The sequence below is a fragment of the Psilocybe cubensis genome, chromosome 6 (genome assembly GCF_017499595.1).
Source record: "Psilocybe cubensis strain MGC-MH-2018 chromosome 6, whole genome shotgun sequence".
NCBI lineage: Eukaryota > Fungi > Basidiomycota > Agaricomycetes > Agaricales > Agrocybaceae > Psilocybe > Psilocybe cubensis.
This window is the reverse complement of record NC_063004.1, coordinates 3525875-3542111: the sequence shown is the minus strand read 5'-3', so window position 1 is coordinate 3542111 and position 16237 is coordinate 3525875. Positions and strand designations below refer to the sequence as shown.

At 45.3% G+C, this 16237-nt stretch overlaps 4 protein-coding genes across 4 annotated transcripts; all 4 read left to right on the top strand.

The window, feature by feature from the left end:
• Positions 1-2359: 2359 nt before the first annotated feature.
• Positions 2360-2787, top strand: JR316_0007570 (Killer toxin subunits alpha/beta; the record flags this gene model as incomplete). Its single annotated transcript, XM_047893306.1, has 2 exons — positions 2360-2371; positions 2434-2787. 2 exons carry the CDS (start codon positions 2360-2362, stop codon positions 2785-2787), a joined length of 366 nt encoding a protein of 121 aa, XP_047748588.1.
• A 1717-nt stretch (positions 2788-4504) lies between these two features.
• JR316_0007569 (uncharacterized protein) lies at positions 4505-5290 on the top strand (the record flags this gene model as incomplete). The annotated part of the gene is made up of 3 exons (XM_047893305.1): positions 4505-4534; positions 4684-4815; positions 5105-5290. The coding sequence occupies 3 exons, from the start codon at positions 4505-4507 to the stop codon at positions 5288-5290; spliced, it is 348 nt and encodes a 115-aa protein (XP_047748587.1).
• Positions 5291-9265: 3975 nt separating this feature from the next.
• On the top strand, positions 9266-10168 carry JR316_0007568 (uncharacterized protein; the record flags this gene model as incomplete). The annotated part of the gene is made up of 5 exons (XM_047893304.1): positions 9266-9349; positions 9422-9842; positions 9910-9977; positions 10066-10078; positions 10128-10168. 5 exons carry the CDS (start codon positions 9266-9268, stop codon positions 10166-10168), a joined length of 627 nt encoding a protein of 208 aa, XP_047748586.1.
• Positions 10169-12827: 2659 nt separating this feature from the next.
• JR316_0007567 (uncharacterized protein) lies at positions 12828-14119 on the top strand (the record flags this gene model as incomplete). The annotated part of the gene is made up of 3 exons (XM_047893303.1): positions 12828-13499; positions 13560-13949; positions 14012-14119. 3 exons carry the CDS (start codon positions 12828-12830, stop codon positions 14117-14119), a joined length of 1170 nt encoding a protein of 389 aa, XP_047748585.1.
• Between the last annotated feature and the right edge of the window lie 2118 nt (positions 14120-16237).

Genomic DNA, 16237 nt, shown 5'->3' with positions numbered 1-16237 from the left:
CGCCAATAGCGGTCCACTATCCGTTGGTTCTCAGAGATTATCCGTGGGAAGGCCGCCGACCGCGCCGACCAGATATCCAACGTGTGGAAACCTTGTTTCACCTGTTTCAACTTTGACGGTTCTATTGAGTTTCGACCAACTCCTACACTATATCCGGTCCTGGAAACGATAAATCTGTATGGGAATACCCCACGAATTTTGTGGTAGCAACGCTGGATTCAACCATGGAAGCCCGCTCAAACTCTGGTGCTTGATCCTCTCAAACCATTTTTTAGAAGGCTACACCCGGAATTAAGCACGCCCAAGCGAACAACTTTCAACCTACTTAATTAGCAGATAAAGGTCCTTTTCTGTCCGCAGCGTTGATTAACACCGTGTATATAGGCTTGTGACGTGGCTGGGTTCAAGGATTCCCATTACTTTGTCAATTGCCATTTCTACATTCTGGTCGAGTCTTCTCAATGCTCGTCATGATATTTGGGGCTCCTCATGACACTTGGGCATGACATATACTCTCCTTGTTCTCCCGTGGGCGTCAACAGGTTGTCAATAAAACGGTCCAGCCACTCCGGTCTGATGCCACGTCACGTAGAGGAAGGCGAGTAATTATATCTTGTCTTGTTCGGCACTGAATCTTACGATCTGGTTAATGACTAAATACAGCAGCAAGTAATAAAGGATCTCTCAGATTAATTTTGCTAGATATTCAAAGCGAGTGTCTCTTCTCTTGTCGTTCGATAAATCCCAACTGGACGCCATGCGACTACGGCTTTTCCGTTCTGGACTAGCGGGCATTGTATCGCTCATCTTACTTCTATCATATGTTGAAGTCTTTGCACTCAAGCTTGTTGATGTTACACCTTCGGTTGAAAGGTATCGACGAAACCTAGCAGCTGATTACAAGAGAAAAAGGGACATCGTAAAGAGGTCAAGATCAGCCTCATATTCTCCTCGCAGCACCCAGACAGCACCGCGAACCTTGGATTACCGCACGTCTTCTGCCCGAACGTCCAACCACTTCAACAAACGACAGGATTTAAATCTCTCGTGCAACAATGTCACTATCACGCCGCCCGGTTTTGACGGTTCTTGTGGGGCAGGTCGCCCATGTCCGAACGGCGCTTGCTGGTATCTCTTACAAACTCTCGACTCCATGCTTGCTGTCGCTAATTCCTTGTCTCTAGTGGACCATCCGGTTTTTGTGGATATGGTAAGATATTCATTAATTGTACCTTTGACCTGACTCTAATTCTTAGCCAGGTTCCACTTTCTGCGGTGTTGGTTGCTTGAGTAACTGCGACGCTCTTGCTGAATGTGGCCCCAATGCTGCACCCGGGAATAGTATTTGTGCTTTGAACGTCTGCTGCAGTCAATTTGGCTTTGTATGTATTCCAATTGTTCGAATTATTTGACTTTGTTGGACTTGGCAAATTTTGTCAGTGCGGAACAACCGATGATTTTTGTGGGACTGGGTGCACAGGACCAAACTGTGGTCAGCCTAAGATACCGACGGGGGTTAATAGCGATGTAACATCTAGGGTTATCGGCTATTACGAGGTATTCATGGTATCCCTGATTCTCTTTCTGTCAGCTGATCAATTCTTAGGGATGGTACGTTATGAATACAAGTATTTTTTATGTGTAGCCATTTCTGAATACAGTACAGGGCATCAAGTCGTGTTTGTGATGCATGGTAAGGCGCTACGCTGTTCGACATGTTTCAAGTTATCCATCGGGCCCTGGAAAACCGTAGGTTCCCTCAGAATATACCTGCTTCCGGCTATACCCACCTTAACTATGCTTTTGCATCCATTGATCCAGTGAGTATTGTTAATTTCAAACAATGTGGTCTACGATCGGAAACTTATGTTATTGGGAAGAATACATTTGAAGTCGTTCCAGCATTAGCTGATGACATTCCCAATTATACCGCGTTTACAGGGCTTAAGCAGGCAAACCCTAATCTCAAAACTTATATCTCCGTTGGGGGCTGGTCGTTCAACGATCCACCTACTCAGCATGTCTTTAGTGATACGGCATCTAGCTTGGTAAATCAGCGAGCATTTGCGAAATCATTAGTGAGGTATGTAGAGGGCCTCTCACTTGTTGGGATGTTTCTCACATTTAAATAATTTAGTTTTATGGTTCAGTATGGATTCGATGGGGTAGATATGTATGTTATCTATATATGAAGTAGGACTCAAACTCACACCATTGACATATAGCGACTGGGAATACCCAGGTTTGTATTAGTCCCCCATTTTTACGGTCCTTTCTGATGAGGCGTCATAATTCAGTGGCCTGTGAGCGTGGAGGTGTACCGGCTGATAAGGAAAACATGGTGGCTCTTTTTAAAACTATGCGCGAAACCGTAGGTCTTAATTTGAACCCTCTTGGAAGCGCTATGATTAACACTCAATTCTTGATTTGTAGTTCGACGCTTCAGGTCATACCTTTGGAATCACATTCACAGCACCCTCGTCCTTCTGGTATCTGCAGCACTACGATCTCTTGGGTCTACTCTCTTACGCCGATTGGGTCAACCTGATGTCCTACGATCTTCATGGTGTATGGGACGAGAAGGATGTCTACATTGGAAGCGTTGTCCAGGCCCATACAAATCTCACTGAGATAGTTCAGTCCGTTCAATTGTTCCAAAGAGTTGGGGTACCTCTCGAGAAAATTGTTCTCGGCATGGGTTTCTATGGACGTACCTTCCAACTGACTGATCCCACTTGCACCACACCGGGATGTCATTTCTCTGGTCCTGCGCCCGGCGGACGTTAGTCCCCTCTTATTCACAATGAATGTTTCGTGGCTGATCTCGTTGTAGCCTGTACTGCTTCTGATGGTATTCTAAGCTTTGCGGAGATAGAGCAAATAGTTGCACAGTCCAATAGCACTCCCGTGTACGATAAAACAGCACAAGTGAAATACCTTGTTTATGATGATGTGAGTACATCAACATTTTTTCTTCGAGTTGAAAACACTAGTTATCATTTCTCTTTAATCAAGGACAATTGGGTGAGCTATGACGACGCTGTTACATTTCAGGCGAAGGTTTCATGGGCCAAAGGAGCTGGACTAGGTTTGTTCTATCACTCTGAGCACTGATAGCATTTTATATATGTATTGTAGGTGGCCTCATGGTGTGGGCACTTGATCTGGATGATTTCGAGTAAGTCGTTGTTCACGCAATCCAATGTTATAAGACTATGATAATGTTTAAATCATGCTGACCTGCCGTTTAGCTCCACGGTAAGTCTTTTTCTCCCATAATCAACAACATTGTCTGACCCATTCATCAATATTCAGGCGAACAATGCCCTACTTGGTATTTCAATTCAAGGTTGTGCTTGTTTATTTGTCTCCATTCCGCTCATGTGGCTGACTCATGTTAGACGGCAACATCCCTAAAGCTCATGATTTGAACTCTGGTGATGGGCAGAACTGTATGTTGGGTACATGTGGTTCAAAATGTCCCTCAGGATACGTGCAGATGACTGGTGTGTTACGAACATTGTTCCCATTTCAGTCAATTAAACAAAGGATCGCAGATGTAACTGACGGAAAGCTTGGTATATCCATATCTATTACATTCATTCTATAGACAGCGTGCTAAAAACATACAATTTGTAGCCAATCCAACAAGCGGTACGTGAAACTCTTTCACTGGTGTGTCTGGTACCAAACTAACCATGTCATTAGCTTGCGGAGGAAAATCTGTTGGGCAGCCAGTTTGCTGTCCTGTTAAGTGAGTTTATCTGAAGACGCATTGTATGATACAGATTATAATGTTTTGATAGTCAGCAACCGAAAGGCTGTCAGTGGAGAGGTACTGCACCATTCTGCAACGGTGTTTGTGAACGTATGTCATCAATTTGCTCCAGACATTTCTTGAATGACATAATAGTCAACAGCGGGGGAGATTTCATTGGCAAGTGACTCCTGGGGTACAGGCCATAAGTGTAGCTCTGGGCACAAAGAATTTTGCTGCCAGTCTGGATTAAGCAGCGAGCAAATTGATGAAGCAACTGACTGCCAATGGTGAGACAAACTGATTTGAACTCTAAATAGATAATTTGAATCCTAATCTTCCGCGCAGGTGTACGTTTGTCTTGGAATTCTACCCTGTAGAAAATTTATACTGATTTCGGCGTCATAATTTAATGGAATTTGTAGACGGTGAGATAATTCTGAATCTTCGTCACGTAAATTCTAGTCATTTATTCAGTTTATAGGACACCAATCAAAAAAGTATGCATAAATACATCAACCTATATTTTTGTATAACTTACGCCGCTGTCGTTTTTAAGCTGTAATGATAATGTAGGTTTGATGAAAATGACTCCCAAATAATTCCCACAACTTATTCCTACTATTAGGTCTGCCCAACCGGCACCTTTGTCAAAGACAGAGATTGTGCGTGGAATACTCTTGCGCGTGTGACTCACTTATTAATTGTCTATATTCTAGATTACGGAGATACCGGTATATTTCATGCATGTTTCATGCAAGAGAAACAGCTGTGCTGGTAAGTATAATGTTTTGACCGTTATCAAGACTTTTCAATGAGACTTTTATCAGTGCACCACCAAAAGGTGCATCGACAACTTCTCCGTTCAATCCGGTTCGCAGATTCAAGCAATACACATTCTTTTCTTTGACATTTTCACTGAGTAGGCTGATCTATTTCCTAATCCTCCAGCCGATGGAGACCTTGATTGGGATTTACAAGACGACCCTATTGACGAGAGTGCTCCAAATGGCGGTGATGCTGCCAATGACAACTCATTTGGATTGCTTGCACTGGATGTGGGTGTAGTGGTGTTGATACCTGAAAAAAATGACTTACTTTAATGCTAGGGACCGTCCAACCTCCTTTCAAGCGTTGGGATATCATCTGATTGGGTAATCCTGGGTTGTCAGGATAACAGTGATACTCTCCAGACAGTAACAGCTTTCTGCAGTAAGTCGGAGGATGATCCCACGTCGGGATGTTCTGCGGTTTTTGAATCAGGTGCCAAAAATACGTAGGTCCACTTTTGACAACACTCGGATAGAAAGTTGAAACCGAGTTTTTTATTTGCAAAGAATTGTCAAGATGCCTCCTGGATGCGGAGGGACGTTTGCTCGATTGGCTCATCTTGAAATCAACCCTGATATGACAGTTCCTGACACGCACGCTGGCCGCAAACCAGAAGCAAATCCAGTCTATGAAATGCATTTTGACTACAACTTCCACTTAATGTATGTCCCCGTTTACAAACATACACATAATATTATCTGAAATTAGTTGGAGGTCGGAAACTCGAACAGCTGATGACGGCGAAGTTCTTCTTCGTGCTGATGTTACTACATTGCCTGGATACTGGGCCGAAATTGATACAGCTGGTGAGTCTGGAACGTGACTTCTTCCAAGTGTTTACCAAGGTCTAAGAAATAATTCAAGATCCAGGATCATCTGTAAGAAGAGATCTAGAGGAACGGTGGTTTGGTGGCTTTGATGACTGGCTCAAGCGACTTACAAAAGTCAAATCTGATACAAGCGCTGATCTCGTGATGCAAAAGTCATTCTCTAGTGTCCTTTTCTCGGCCAGTCAGCACTGCGAGAGTGAGGACGGTACTTTGACCTTTGATGCAAGTATATCTGTTACAGCGCAAGGAAATGCAAGGGCTCATCTAAATTACGGTCAATATCCAATTTAATGTCAATTACATGCCCTCAACTCACAATTTCACATACAGGATTTTACTTGGAGGGATCTCTTTTCCCTCTTAACGTTGATTCTGCCTATGTTTATGCGAATTCCGATGCTTCTGCTTCTCTTGGATTTGCTGTAACCGGCCGAGCCGAACTTCAGTATGACACAGGGAGAATACCATTGGTTCCGGAACTTGCATGGCCAGGAGTAAGTCTCAATCTTACTCCTAGGATATAGACCCCTCCTAATATGCACCGTGTCTAGTTGAAATGGCCAGGAATTAGTGAGCTTGCTTTGCAGATCTACGGATGTATTTCCTGACCTATATATACCATCTATAGTAACGGTGGGACCTACATTTAACATCTGTAAGTTTTCTTTCAAAATTAAACGTTTCTAGTCAATGATGATTTATGAAATACAAGATGGCCAGATTATTGGCCAATTATCTTTGTCTGGAACCTTTGGAGCTACTGCGGCCTACACGCTTCCCCAAGGGTTTGTTTTATCCACAGACAAGAGATGAATGGTTCGTGGAGTACTAATCCAATTCGTCCTTCACAGGCATGTGTCGTTTGGTCTCGTAGGCGGGACACAGACACCGGTTGATAAGGGAAGCGATACCGCTCCAGGTCAAGAGTATGGTGAGTTTGACTATCTTTGGCGCTGACTTCAATCGACTATATTTTTTTTATTAGGGTGGACTATACAACCCACACTAGATGTCGAGCTTGGCGGATCCTTAGGGTATTCATTCACTGTTAACACCCATTCTGATAAGCTTATGCACATTGATATTCCAGTGTTCATGTTATACCAGAAGCCGCAGCGGTGTTCACTGTATTCCCAGGGACACCGCTCGAAATAGGGGCACAAGGTAGTTAGTGTTCTTTGACTTGCAAACATAGCTGACTATGGTGTGAAATAGCCACCATTACCGTTGATGGTGCTCTCGTCATGTCTTTTAATGCAAATTTACAAGGAGTTGACGCTAGCATTGACGCTCAAGTCGACTTCCTTGCTGTAAGTGCAACACTTCAACAAGTTTATTGTATCATCCCTTACCGTTTCATAGGGTGCGTCTGGATTGGGAGGCACGGTTGGTCCATTCAACTTTTTCCATCAAGACTATAACTTGTACAGGTCCGCAACCTCCATAATGTCATATGAAGTCAGCTAACTGTGCGTAAAACTCATAGCACTAGTATCTCATTCTCGGACTCCCCTGCTCGCCGCTCAATATATACTCCCCGCGATTTACCAGGAAATGAAAGCGTTGGATTTAGCATGGCAAAGCCATTTAGGAAGAAACGTCACGGGGGTACGGGGAGTAATTTGCAATATTTCGAGGCTCGGGAAGGTAGTCTGGAGTCTCGCGGTTTGTTCTCAGGCCTATTCGACTGCCCACACCCGAAGGAAAATAACGGAACCAGTGGAAGTTGTGCTGACGCTCTCGCAGACAGCGTCCCTGACCCCGATCCCGATGACGGTGACGATGAACTTGAAACCCGAAGCGAAGAACATATAGGTATATTATTTTGAATGTGTCAGCTGCGACGATTTTAGTTGACACAAGTCGGGCAGTCCATCTTGAACGTCGGGTCAGCGTGACAGGATGCCCGTGAGTTTAAGCCGTCTTTCTCTTTCCTGAAAATTTCTGAGACCCGTTGTGGAATCATAACCAGAAGTAGCCTGGGATTGACCATTAAGCCTCCCCGTAGTTCATTTCCCAAGTTGGTCATTCCGATTCTTACTCCGTTTTTCAGCATACCAAAATACCCTGCCAGACGGAATATGGGATTTACTCGAGCTTGATGAGTAATAACTCTATCCCTTTTCCTGAAGAATTTTCGTTCAATTCTTGTGCTTAGTTTAAGCACCACCGCAGCAGACTGGGGCGCACGAAATTCTGTAGGAGGTTCTCGCTACACTCAATACATTATCTCACTTACCCATATCTCCAGTACGCTGCTAGAACTACCAGTCGGAACGATGACGGATATGCGAAAGAGCACGTCTATGAGGTGAGCTCAGGTATTTCCTTTCCTTGTCGAAGATTTTTGATCAATGTACGTGTGAACAGATGCAAGTCAGTCGGTCGTCTGTATGCCCAATAGAGGCAAATGCTGACGTGATTTTTTCACTTAAAGCTTCTGACACAGTTCATGACGGTTAGTGGCCCGCCAAAGTAACCCTAGAATTATTTCACCCTCTAACAAACATATCAGGATGTTGTTGTCAAAAACGTCGATTTGCGTGGCATGAGCGCATGCAACTGGCTGAAGACTTACGTTTTCAGTCCGTTTGGAACACAGGGTGTGATTCTTGCCGATGCCTTGCGTTCCATTCAGCCAACTGGAACCGATGAAATGCCAGGTGAGCGTACATTTGGTTTTTGACGGACAATATCAGGCTAAAATTAAAGGCTTAAGTTCTGTTGGGCATCGCGAATTCAGCCAAGTGAGTTACGATGGATTGAACAGAATACTGTAAATATTCAATGTCATGGCACATTTTGCTCATTTATCTAGGGAAGCGGTATGTTATTTACACAAATCTAACGATTCCTGTGACCTCAATCAATGTGAACATGTAGTTCCTCGCTGGACAAAAGGAGTTTAGAACACTAGCAAACATGCAAGGACCATCAAAAGATGCATCTGCAATCCTGTTCCTCTTGCGAGCAGCAGGTGTGGCAACTGATTACCTACAGGACAGAACTATTGAGATCGAATTCAAAATTCGGGCGGATTCAGTGAGTAAACCAGGACTTTCCTCATACATCGTAAGCTCCAATACATGGTGTAGGTCCGCCAACTTTGGATAAACTTTATCGCTGAATATGAGGCTGCTTTTCCACCTGCTCAACCTTTCGATGTTTCTACCGCTTACAAGTGCGTCTTCAAGCTTCACAGTCTACTCACTCTCATATACTCGTTTTGCTCACAACTTGCTTGTAGAAATTGGATTGTAAGTCCAAATCTCATTTAAAGGGCACACATTACGAATATTAACACTGCTTACTCTGAATAGAATGGACTTCTCAGTGAGTCATAGATGGAAAACTAGCCTTACATTTTGATCCTGAAAGAAGTCTCCTTACAGCTGGATTCAACTCGAGAGCCGCAACCTTCCTCGCAAATGCAAAAACTGCGTTGATCGGAAAGATTCCTCAGGGACAGACAACAGTCTCTGTTAACCTACCAATTTCAGTAAGCAATGTTCCTGCTCTATTGTGGTAGATGAACCCTTCTGATTGACAAATGAATCAGTGCCAATCAATCAAAACGATGTCGATAGATGCGACTCAGATAAACGCGCTCTCGTACACTCAAGTCACCTGGGTCTATTTCTAGAGGAGAAACGCCGTAGTAGTAGTAGTTGGGAGATCGTATAAACTTTGTACTATGTAAATATGTTCCGGAACTTGTCCTCAGCTTTTTAATGCGATCACAAAGTGGTTGAATGGTCTATAAATATATACATAACATTGCTTCTAATTTCCCAGCAACCCTTTTCTTTGGGATCACAGCCCCCTCCGTTTTCATTCATCAACCACCATGGTCACATACAACGAATGGGATACATCCCTGACGGAAAGAGTCACCAAACTGAACGCTTCAACGGCAAGCCGGATATTTGAAGTGAGTGTAAAAATCCACACTATATTAACTTCCCGCTTTGACTCATCCGGGAGTGTTTGTATATGATTCAAGGTGGGAGGCTCGCGTACACTGATCATCTTCGAGATTGGATCCGTTTTTGGAGACAACGAGATGCGGGAGTTGATGGAGATCGCTGGATCAGGCGGAGGTGACAGGGATGCGGTCATATACAACGCAAAACCTGGTTTATGGTCTGTGGTGGAAGGCACCGCTGGCACCGACGAAGCCCCGTTCTGCGCAACGTGGGTTTCGGACGGGCATATTGACTACAACTCGTTGCCTCAAGAGCCCCTCGTCTCCCCATTGAATCTGGATGGTATAGAGTGGAAAAAGGTACACGAAGAGTATTTTAATTCGACGATTGGGTGTGTTCTGGCTCTTGAAGTCGCGCAAGAGTTTGAAGAGGTGGGCATTGACAATGCCTTGAGTGCATTTGCGGATCTGGGTGGTGTCGTTCCTGGAGGGTTTATTTGTAAGTTGTTCTCATTTGTTCAGCTAGAACAATCAAAACCTTATTGCGATTGTATTTTTACTGTCAGTTGGCCCACATGAAAGCGGACATGAGGTGTATGTCCGTGTATACAGGGATCAAGTGGTTCAAATCAAGGTATGCTGGGATGGATAGAAAGCTAGCGAGTTCTATACAACTCTGTACCTCATTTCCGTCAAACATGCACTCTTAAATGGCTTTAAAGACTGCCGGCAGAGGTTGGTCTCGCTGAAAAAACATGAATTCAAAGTTACAATTTTTCTGTAGACAAATCAGCAGCGGACAAGCGCGGTGCAGGTGTGAAGTAGATGATAAAAACCTGACAAGGCAAGAAAGGAATATAGAACCCGTGGAATGAGATACTGAGAGATAAAACAGTGTTTGGTCAGTACAGAGGGTCGTAGCATGGGCGCCGCGGCGCACAGGCTCATGCGTTGGCAGGGGAAGCACGCATATTTGCACCCACCTACACCCACACTCTCACCCACAATATACCGGTGTACAATTCCATCTGTTCTGACCCGTCTGCACTGTACCGCGCCCGCATAGCCAACGAGCTGAACGTATGTATGCGCTGATATAGATCGAGATTCTGGTGTTGTGCAGGACTGGTACTCGGATGTTCGTGACAAAGACGCGGCGATGCGTCAACTCTTGCTCTTGAGGGCTTTTTGGATAACATGGAACCCATTCGCAGCAGCGAGGTGGCAGCAGATCAGGCGAGAGTCGAGCGGGAGCTCTGTTGGAATGCATGGGGTGGAGGCGGCCGCGGCGATATGCTGGAGTCTGGGGAAAGAGGCAGAGGCAAACTCGGACAAAAAACTGAGAAGAGAGAAACTCACCTATTTGAATTCCAGTAACTTCCACAGTTCTCCCTAAAAGTATACGCACTCGGCCTCGCTCCTCAACGCCCCTGCAGTCCACGCTCCACAGGCTGCAGAACATGCCTTGTAATGACCAAATCCATCAAGAAATGGTGGAGCGTATCGGACGAATTTGTAGAGACTCTGCAGGGGAGGAACGTGCGGGGGTCTGGGTCACCTATGGAAGAAGCGGAAGAGACTGCTGGAGTGCGAGAGATCTCGATCGGGGAGGGTGCATGGGCGTCGATGATTCTTGTTGCTGAGTGTTGTACACGCTCTGCTTCAAGACAGATATTCTGAGTAGAAGAGAGGTTTAGCAGCGCAACGCGCAGGAACTGATGCGAGTGGTTTGGGTCGTCGATGGGAGAGTTGTTAGGCTGTGGAGAGGTGATATGAAACTGGAAGAATGTGAGTAGAATCCATAGAGAAAAGAGCCACGCACCTGTTCTTGCCCCAATTGAAAGCGGTGAGCGCGCCGTAAGTCAGGAATTCCTTCCCTAAGCCATGACCGGGATCCTTGTCCATCCTCCAACATGTTCGCGGTTCCAGAGCGGCAAGATTTCTCATGTTCATCAATCAAAAATCGCCACTTGCCGATCATTTGTTTCAGTCTCCGACCCGGCAACCAACTTAGCTTTTGGACTCTGGAGGCTCACCGAGTAGCCTGCACACGAAGTCAGTAAAGAATAGCTAGATACTGGGTTAGGGTTTCTTCGTGACTCGATAATTTGAGATTCAGAACGATACTAATTACCGTGAGTAATCTCCCACGTCATCTGTAAAGCTATACCACAACTCCTTTGAGAACATAGCTAATTAAACATGTTAGCAGGGGCCTGACAATCCTGAGGAGGTTACTTTTACCCGCAGAGAAGAAAACATTCGTTTGGAATGTCCAGCCATTGCATAAATCCATTATTATCATCCATAGGGGTAACATAGGAAAGAGAAATTGTTGTTTTGTTCAAAGTCCGAGAGATGTTAAAAAATAGCGCAATCGCCACTCCTCGTCTCGCGCCTGTTCTAGTCGAATAAGATCCGCAACACGAGCTAGGCGTTTGCAGGGCGTTTAGATAGCCCTTGATGCACGGGTTCTGGACGATGACAGGTAAAATATGAAGTCATTATACCTTTGTTGTCTAAATATTCTCAGTTGACGACGCCGGCGCACATGAATGGAGCGCTCCGGGTTGAAATACTATTGGTTCAGATTGAAAAGAAGCAACCCTGCATATACACTCATCCAATAAGCAGTTTCCCATCGGAAGCGTTCGCAGGGAGAAAACTAGTAGGGAAGATAAAAGACTGGACCTGCCAATTTGAGAATGGGCGCAGATCAGGAGGCACTTGGCCAGTCCTAATTAATTGGATATACGGCGGCGATATTTACCGGTGCATTAATAATGGTGGATCAGCGTGTTTCTCCAGGCTGAAATACTTGTGCGTGGGCGCCTAATTCTATGTAAACTTTCAATCAAAGCTCTGATTTTAAGTTGTCACTACGTCGCACAGAGGCTTCGTTATAATAGATATAACGAAAGACATTTCGTAAGGGATGAATGGCGTCTAAAAAACAAGAAGTTACGTCCCCTGTTCTAAAAATGAGTTGTGGGCCAAGCACTGCCCTTGTTACATCAACAGATGTACGTATTATGAACCAGAATATACACGCTTGGACGCTCGGAACTTCGGTCACTGTCCTGACCTCGCGGCGTCAGTGTCAGTGTCGCCACAACGAGGTTCAATCATCACTATGAATCTCCATATCTTTTATAGGAAATTAAATGTGTAATAGTATCATATATGGGTGGTTAAACCCCTCGTTCTCTCGTATACCCTCGGCTGCCGTGTGTCCTGTAACATCCTTGTAGAGCGTTGATTGCATTCAGATAATGTTGGCGTGAGAAATGTGCGAAGGGAACAATGGGCATCTGTGGTTTGACAGGCTGGCCTTTAGGCTGGAAGATCGCCGTCTTCTCAGGGATTGAGCCACTCGGAAACATCAGCGGTGCATATTACCTACTTTTACCTCGGATTTGTTTGGTCCTCTTTCTTGTACTCCCCCACCATACTTGATTTCTAGCCATTGGAAAGTATACCAGCCATGTTTTCCAACACGACGCACCCATCCAGCTACTCATATCTCACCGAATCCTACTCCTTAAACATCCCAGAGATTATACACTCGCCCGAGACGGAGTCAGAGGAAGATATGTGGTACCCAGACATGGAGGAGCTCACCGACCATAGCATGGACCCCAGCTACGAAAATAACGCGAACAAGGACGAGGTTAAGGAGAGCGTATCTGCATACGACTTTGCAGTCTTGTCGGATGAGGAGTCAGAGGAAGCGTTCAGGGAAATGGAGGGCTACGTCAATTACAACGACGACTCCGATTACCTCAACACTGGTACCACCACCAGCCATGCACCATCTAGCTCGAGGAATCCGTCAGCTTCTGCTGGTTCCATCGCCACATCGTCGATCCCCCAACATGTATCATCTAGTGGATATGCGGTGCGTGATTTTCTATCATTAAAACTGCTAGATATTGAGTTTTCTGCGATGAAGAACATACATCATGTCCCTTCAAGCAGGTCTTATCCGGAATTTTGTGTCATGCCACCATGGTCACTGCCTGCTGCTTCTCCAGCCACAGCAAACGTTCACTTCTTCTCATATACGTCGCATGCTCTAACCACCTCTTCGCCAACTTCCTCATCGTCATCCATGTCGGATCCCTATCTTCTCAAAGGCAAAGCCAGCTCGTCGAAGGTACGTTCTCCTTTTTTATCAGTCAAAATTCATGAACTGATTCATTATATTACTCTTCAGGCACCCGCGCGCAAACGAGGCACCTCCGCGCACCCACGCAAAGCGCCGAAGTCGCGTTTGACTCGGAGTCGCGTTGGAGAGACCCCTGCGCAAAAGAGTGCGCGGCGCAAACGTACCAGTGGGGTGCTAACCCCCTATGAAGTGGATGCTCTGCCGTCCGCAGAGTATACAGACAGGGAGGTTCGTTCAATCCTCAAAATACCGTATAATATTCCGCTAGAAGATGCGTGGCCATGGGGCCCGGACCCATGGATGATCTATAAACCAGCACAGGTACTTATGTTAGCGATCTGCTGTCGCAATCACAAGGCAACATTTCATGAAATTGAAATGTATATTATGGGGAAGTACCCTTTGTTGGAAACAACAGAGTATGGTACAGAATGGCGGGTAAGCCAGATGCTCTCCTTCGCAAAAATATACTACTGATGAGCATTTATTGTGACGAATAGAGTACGTTACGAAACTATCTGAGTGCATATCCTCAATTCAGGAGATTGCGCCGTGAAAAGGGATGCAGTGGGGGCCCCTGGACGCTGGATGCTACTATGATCCAATAGTCATTCATGTTTGTGTTTCTCAATATATTTATATTATATTTTCGATATAGTTCTATGTTTTGAGCTTGTAGCTTGAGAAAACGTTGACAGGCTTTGAATTTCCTGGGTGGAGATGTTGCTGATAATGACTCCCAAGAATTTATATCTGTTGTGTCCCGTCGGTGCTGCTTGATGTTACACGCATAATACACACTCATAGTTTGAAGCATCTGACATCACAGTTGTATCACACATCTTACGTTTTATTCGGCCATTTCTACACTGCAGTAACGTGTTATGTTAATTAGTATAACAAAGAAGTAGGCTGTACAATTTTGTACACCAGGACAGTATGCTGGAGGAAGTAGAGGTGCATTCTAAGCCGTTCACAACTCGATTCCTCCTTGACAGTGCCCTGAGTCGCAGACAGTCTTGATCACAGCCGCAACCAAAATCCGTGTGCACTCTCCAGAATTCAAGTCGAGCCCGTCTGCCAAGCATCTCATTTGTTCTGTCATCTTGCTTCAAAAGGCATTTGAAGGATCTGAATTTCCCATGGTCACAGGACCCTTTTGATTATCTCGAAGATAACCAAATTCTTATCTCACTCCGCAACATTGAACCCTTTGCGCAACGTCTATATTGCATTACCACACCACTAAAGAGTTGAACAGTGACCAGACTTATCAATATTCAGGACTTATCAATATTCAGTGGAATTAAAGGTATTTGTGTTATAGTAAATTTTTATTGGATACTAACTACTTTTTGTATGATGTTTGAGCAGTGTCAAACTCTAGGGCTGCCCTGGAGCCTCTATCACCTGAAAGCCGATTTCTCCACCGTGCTTTCGGTGACGCGGGCGCTCTTTGATTACCAAACGCCTCTGCGAGAACTCGTCAGCCAGGCACCTCGGTGGTACCGGCTTGATCTGCGGCCTCGGTGCGGCCCTCGATGTTTCCGCGACCCTACCTTTGCCTCTCCCTTCGTCCCGAAGAACCTCGGTCACTGCCGAGGTACTTTCAGGGTCGAGTCGCGAACCTCTTCGTGGCCGTCTGACTACAGAGGCGGAATCACACCTGTGTCAGAGTACAATTCGGGTGGAATGGAATGTCAAAGGTTGCCAATAATGATCAAAGGTACGTGGTATCACATACCTATCGCTCTCTGCCGTGGATAGGTTTCTCCTCTGGGTATATCTAGAAGCGCTGGAAAGTCGCCTAGTTTTGACAGTCACAGTCAGTTGGCATGTATTTGTTCATTGGACGGTAGGATGACTTGTACCTCTTTGTCCTGGAGGGATGGTTGGCCATTCTAAAGAAATTATGCGAGACATCAGTTTCACTCACTGGAAATGAGAAAAGGAAATAGGTTATCATACCCTCCATCGCTTTCTACGAGCTTAGCGAGAGGCTCGACGGGGCCAACCCCGGAGCTCTCTTCGCGGTTCGAGTCCATCTGCATGGATCTTTCGTGATAGCGTATTTCCTTTTCTCCATTGTTAGAGTGGAAATCGCTGGTACTATCGCTTGAGAGGTATTTGTGGCTGTGGCTGTGATAGTACGAAATCAATTGATCAACGCTTGAAAGCGTTGGAACCAATTGTCGTGTTTGTTTCTCATCTTCTGTGGGCACCCTAGTGTGGTTATGTGGTGCCTGTGTAGATGGATCGCTTTCGGTGAACCAGACTCCACCGTGAATGACATCGATATAACGATTTGGTTGGACATTTTCTTGGGCAGCACTCGTTGAGGACGTGGATGGATAATGCCTGAAGAAGTTGATTAGGTTTTAACACAATTCCGCGACGATAGACGCACCCATCATCCACGTTCATCGATGGATAATTTCCAAAGTTCCCAAGAGGCAGAGATTGACGTCTGCTTGATGACATCTGATGGGAGGTGTGTGGACTGGTTGGACAAATTTCTGAATACGAAGTGGATGGTTGAATAGCAGGGTCGGGAAAGATCGGGCATGCATCGGGACTTGACACGCGTCCTTGACCTATCATGGGGAAAAGGTTAAACGAGGAACTAAACAATGCTATTCGTCGATGCTCGGTCAGCGTGAAATCGTGCATAAAAATTCAATCCTTACGATTGATGTCCTCGAAAGAATAATGGGGAAATGGTTCTA